Source organism: Chanodichthys erythropterus, chromosome 2 (genome assembly GCF_024489055.1).
Source record: "Chanodichthys erythropterus isolate Z2021 chromosome 2, ASM2448905v1, whole genome shotgun sequence".
Classification (NCBI taxonomy): domain Eukaryota; kingdom Metazoa; phylum Chordata; class Actinopteri; order Cypriniformes; family Xenocyprididae; genus Chanodichthys; species Chanodichthys erythropterus.
This window is the reverse complement of record NC_090222.1, coordinates 9,751,800-9,757,750: the sequence shown is the minus strand read 5'-3', so window position 1 is coordinate 9,757,750 and position 5,951 is coordinate 9,751,800. Positions and strand designations below refer to the sequence as shown.

At 36.9% G+C, this 5,951-nt stretch overlaps 1 protein-coding gene across 1 annotated transcript; it reads right to left on the bottom strand.

The window, feature by feature from the left end:
• Nucleotides 1-1,056: 1,056 nt before the first annotated feature.
• On the bottom strand, nucleotides 1,057-5,455 carry LOC137024569 (uncharacterized). The gene is made up of 10 exons (XM_067392276.1): nucleotides 4,515-5,455; nucleotides 3,922-4,039; nucleotides 3,646-3,690; nucleotides 3,252-3,525; nucleotides 3,001-3,173; nucleotides 2,778-2,854; nucleotides 2,311-2,491; nucleotides 1,913-2,161; nucleotides 1,624-1,795; nucleotides 1,057-1,374 (listed from the first exon to the last, which is right to left on the bottom strand). Exons 5-10 carry the CDS (start codon nucleotides 3,137-3,139, stop codon nucleotides 1,341-1,343), a joined length of 852 nt encoding a protein of 283 aa, XP_067248377.1. The 5' UTR covers nucleotides 3,140-3,173; nucleotides 3,252-3,525; nucleotides 3,646-3,690; nucleotides 3,922-4,039; nucleotides 4,515-5,455; the 3' UTR covers nucleotides 1,057-1,340.
• Nucleotides 5,456-5,951: the final 496 nt, after the last annotated feature.

Here is a 5,951-nt window from a genome sequence, read left to right as displayed (position 1 = left end):
GTAGAGGAACAACCAATTTTGTTGCGATTGGCCATGGACGTTTCTGAGTGGCAAGTTAGTCTTTATTTTCAGTATGAACCTGCAAAACGTAACTGTTACGTCAATGGAACTAGCATATAGCGTTAACTTTACACTATAACTCATAACGTCAGTATTTGCAACTTTGTTTTTAGCATTGTAAAAAACAATTAATTGTAATAATGTGTCGCTGTATGGTTTTACAATGATAGCTTCTTCACTTTGCAATAACAACTCTAAACAACGAACTGTGTAGCGCGAAAATTTGTTTCTAATATATTGACATTACCGATATGATTTTAAATTTGATTTATTTAGCCAACCAAAGTAAAGCATAGAAGACATTCCAAAAAAGCAGTGTCATGTTTACTACTCAGCTGCTGTAGTGTGATTACGATTTAGCTATTAGTAACAAAAACTTACATCGTCTATAAATATCTTTTTCCACAGGTGTACGTGTGGAAATTGTGCACGTATGGCCCTCGAGAGAGAGAATATATGTTGCAGGGAAATACCACAGGTATTTTAAACTACACTGGATAGTAATTTTTTAAACCTATGTGTGGGATTTCTGCTACTTCAGTAGTATGGAAGGTTTCTGTAAATAACAGTGCCATTATGTTTTTTTTCTTTTGCAGGTCACAAGAAGAATGGGCCAAGTTCTGAATCAGATATCATGCATGACAGACCATCCCGGCCTTGAACCTGTATGTCTCAATATATATTCATTGCAAAATGCAATGAATGTTTATAGAGCTGACCATGGGCCAATTAGACTCAGAAGGATGGAAAGGTAAGGCCAATTTCACACACTAGTTACATGTTTTGTAAACTGAATTTGGGTCTGTTGGAATTATCTTTGTTTCAAATGAAAAAGCATGCAATAATGACAAACACACATTGATGTGACACTTTTATTGTGTCTCAGCATAATATAAAATGATGCAAACTAATTTAAATGCAACACCACAACAACAAAATAAATATAAAAATAAATAATATGTGCTCTCCCTCCTCTCCTTCTGTTCCTGTAGGCAGTGCAGATACTTGGCGTACAGGTGGTTTGTTAGCTGGTGCTGGGGTTACCTCGGACAAAGCATTCGTATTGTCATCCCTTCATGTGTGGTTCTGCGCATTAGAAGGGAATTTTCTTATGCTGCAGGCCAATATGTTGGATTCAGGCCACCCCTTGACTGAAACGTGACACGTGCTCAGCAATGGCTTCTTCCATGGAAGGCCTGTCATACTGAGCAGTCAGGTCCGGAGGCACAGGAATCCGCTGTATGGCATCCAGATATGGAAGGGGATCGTGTACAACCTCTTCAAAAACAGTATTCATCAAGTTGATGACATAGCCTGTGAAGGATGAGAATTCCTTTTTTTTTAATTTATACATTTAATTTAATAATTTGTACCTTTGTAAGTCTTATTTAAAATAAAAAAATTTTGGAAAAGCTTACAAAATGTTGGATCTGTTTTTACTGGTTTGACAGTATGTCCTCCCTTTTTCGAAACATCAGTATAAGTATAAAACATCAGTATACCCCCCTATTACACATAACTGTTTTTTTGTGTTGTGTTCAAGTTGTGAGGGAAAAGACATACCTGCATAGCATTCCAATGAAGGGGAAGACAACATTTTTGGGTGCAAAGTGCAAGATGACTTTGTGAAAGGACTCCACAGTTGATGTCTGGTAATGTGGACTCAGCTTCTCCACATCTGAAAGCACTCTCTTGTTTATCAGGACCCTTTGAAGCCTATTCAGTGCTGTAGAACCTTAGGGAAAATCAGTGTGATATTATTGATAAAACACATGAATGTTATAGGATTACATAAATGCCCCCTTAATGCTTTAGACTTTTTATTGGCAATTAACACATTGAGGTTACACACCTGGATGAAACCACTTGCTACGGTCCTTAGACACCCGTTGTTCATGTTGACACCTAGGGAACGCTGGGTCAGAATGTATGTGAATGTCTTGAATGTGGTTGATGAGAGAGGTCCATTTGGCTACCTTCTCTGGTCCTGAATCCGAGCTGGTGGCACACCAATACAGGTGGTTGGTGATGCTCTTATGCCACTTCTTGACCAAACTACAGTCCTTCTCTCTGGAAATTTTCTCCACCTTCTTTGTCAATCCTAATTAAGTGAATTTGACAGGTAAAATAAATCATATATTTTTTTTTAATTTTTAATTTTAATTGCAGTAGGCTTTTTCCAAATTATGGATAGCTACTTTAACCATGAATAATTTAAAAAATATTTTCTGTCAAAGACGCAAGCATTACCTTTCGCCATGTGCCAGACGTCATAATAGTGGTTTATTTTTCGGTCCTTTAGAAACTTTTGTATCTGGGGGTGACGTTCAGTAACAATGCAGTCCAACTTTATACCGCTTTCCTCCAGTAAATCCAGGCTTCTTTTAAGGCCCTCCTTCTCCATGTGGTAGCTTCCCCCTACCTCGTTGCTCTGTGTGGAAACAAAAATGGTATATTTAATATCTCCGTAAATTACATAGGTAGTATGAAGTGTTTAAAAAATAAGGTTTTCTGCTCTATGTTATGCATGCTGTATTTTATCTCTGAAATGTGCATAGATTTAAAAACTATAAATCATAAAAACTATATCATAAAAACTGAAACTACAGATAAAGATGTCAACTGACAACATGACATTTAAAAAAAAGGACTATAATTGCAATTTTTACGCAGTTGTACATAACATGACTTTTATCCATCGTCTGCTGTTGAAATACCTGCACCAGCTGTATGTCTACAATATTGTTGGTCTGCAAGTTCATCATGGTGTAGCTCCCATATTTTGCAGAATGTCCTGCAATAAAAAAAATAAAAAAAATCATTTTAAAACAATGCAGAGTTGTTTATAAAACCCCCCCAAAAATCACCTCCATATTTACAAGGCCTTTTCAAAACCAAGGTTGGGTACATACAAATAGAAAATTAAATAAAAATGTGAACCTGGTGAGTCTGCTCGCATGTCACCACCAAGAATGACATTCTTGTTCTCGCGCAGGTAGTGCAGTTGCAAGTTTCGTTCCTCATTCCACTTGTAGATAATGGCAGGTTCGAGTCTTGGCATGCCTTCTAAAAGCATCATATGTATGTGTTTTCAGGTACATCGCCCTGAACACCTGTAAAAACACAGTTATAAAATATTTAGTTGCCCTGTCTAGCTTTGACTTATTTGGTGTATATAAATGATACAATACCTTCTGCATCTTCAGAAAGGAAGCTCCACTGAAATAGACGGCAGCAGATAGCTGAAGGTTGCCCACAGGGGTGCTGCCAATGACAGGCTGACTCCTCCACTGTCTGAAGAACTCACAATGAGGGCACAGTTGGTCAATGGCTATGAAGGTCCCTCTTCTGCGTGGGCAGACATTACAAGCCCGGGTGCAAACAGGACAACTCTCAAACAGGCTAAGGAGACATTTTTCAAAAACTATGTACTTTGCATCCTTATGGAATGGCATTGATGTGGCACTGAAAGAAAAACAAAACAAACAAAGAAACAACATTGTGCATGTTAGTGAAAACCTCAATACAAAATAGTTTGTGTGTATTAATTACTGTATTGTTAGAGACAAATATAACTTTACTTACAAAACATGTGATCCACACTTTGAGGTGAGATGTTCACCTGTATACCTTCCAATAAAAATAAAAAAATAGTAATGATAATAATGTTAACCAATACTACATTTCAAAAACTGGGCACTAGCCATCATTACTGTACATCAGCAGATGGATCTTGTTGATTATGAATGGAAATAAAAATAGCAACTGACTTAGTGAGCAAAACAAGCTTGCATTGCATAATAGTACACATTAAATATGTCATTATGCAGCACATACGCACTTAATGATAACTAACGTTACCTTTGCTTCGAAGGTGGGACCTCATTGTGTTCAAAGACAGTTGTGTTCCTTTACATGAAACGATAGGAACATCTGTTTGACAGCCTACATCCTTTGTACGCGGTGATGTACTCTGAATCTGAAATACAAGCGTGCAAAATTGTCATACAAGTTCTCAAAAATAAAAATATTTGAAAAAAGTGACTAAATGTCTTATCAAATGACTATCGTTTCAGCTTGAACGGTGTAGAAAGTTAGCTAGAAGGATCGAGTATCTGTAGCTATCTGTAAGCAAATAAACTAACATAGTTAGCTTCGGTGTAATGTGTTGTTGGTTAAATATAGGTCAAATTATAATTATATCCGACAAAAGAGAATTGACATATGTATCTACGGTTATGTTATAGATTTATATAACAAAGACAGTAATAAATTTTAACCTCACTGTTAATAGTAGTTACGTAAACTTTGCTATTTGTTACTGTACTAGCATCTTGCATTGGATCTAGACAACACTGGGTACATGGTCGTTAATGTTGTTAGCACACTAAGAAACTTTACATTTAATCAGAAATAGTTTCTACAGCCAAGATGTGGATAAAAGCACTACTTACTGCTTGCGGGAATATAGTTGGAATTGCCCCTTTCTTCAGTGTCAAACGCTGAGCGAAGCCTGCTTGATATTGTCCCAGGTTAGAAAAGCTGTCCGCGGTGAAATGGGCAGAACAAACTAACAACTTTGAGTTAAATTGTTCCGGTATCCGGTTATAGATGAACATCAGCCATGCCTTTTGACTGTTTTTTTCTGGAGGAAGACTATGAAAAGTTTTCACATCCCCTGCACAGCCTGGAACATAACATTTATTTCCATGATCTGCCATTTTCGCTGTTATCCTCGCTTGGCTTGTTTCTTCACTCTGCCTGCAGAACTTCCGATGATTCCGCTGGGCGGTTCCGCCTGGCCTGGATCATGAGCATATGCAAATATTGGGGGCGGAGTCCCCGACTGTTACGTAACAGTCGGTGTTATGTTGAGATTCGCCTGTTCTCCGGATGTATTTTAAACAAATGAGATTTATATAAGAAGGAGGAAACAATGGAGTTTGAAACTCAGTGCATCACTTTTCCATGTACTGAACTCTTGTTATTTAACTATGCTAGGGAAAATTCAATTTTTGATTCGAGGGCACCTTTAACAATAACAACAAAATGTACAGACAAACAACTCGAGTTCAGATTTCATTCATCCACAGCGCCTTATGTGCAATCATTGTTATGACTATCAAAAGCCTCATTTCTGTTTCTAATCTATCTTCCGGATCAATAGAAAAGATACAATCACACAAGTTACTTGTTTTGTGTACAAATTAGATTAAACTGCCCGCATTCTCCACCAAATAATATGTAAGGACTTTGCCTATTTATTAGCTCAATTAAGTATAAAGAATTAAGTTACAGGGAATAAGAATCAAATCAACTGTAATTGATTCACTGTAAATGATTCAGAATTAATATTTAACAATTCATCAATTATTCGTCCAGTGAAAATTTGAGGTTAAAGTATTCTACCAATTCTGGATAAAATATTATTATGTGGCCAACAGTAACAATATTTTATTATGATTATTATAAGCAAGAGGTAACTTGATCTTTTAAGTTTAAGGCAGTAATTTGACACACAGCACAAGAAACTCGTATATGTGAAAATCAAAACAAGATTTATTGACTACTTCTAATGATTACAGGAAACTAAGGCTAAACACACACACACACACATTCATACGCACACACACACACACACATTCACGGAGTTGATATGAGTTATGACGGAAGTCCCAAATACTAACTAAACATCGCAGCCTGAGGAAAACCACAAAAGCAGAGCTTTGGCTTGATTCTTTAGGTTTAACCCCTCTGGGGTCTGAGGCTGATTTGGGGCCTGGAGAAGTTTTGACATGCCCTGACATTTGTGCTTTTTTCAGTTGTTCATAAACATATTAATGGAAAAAGTGTCATTACACTGTATTCAGCACAAACTAGGCTACAATAAG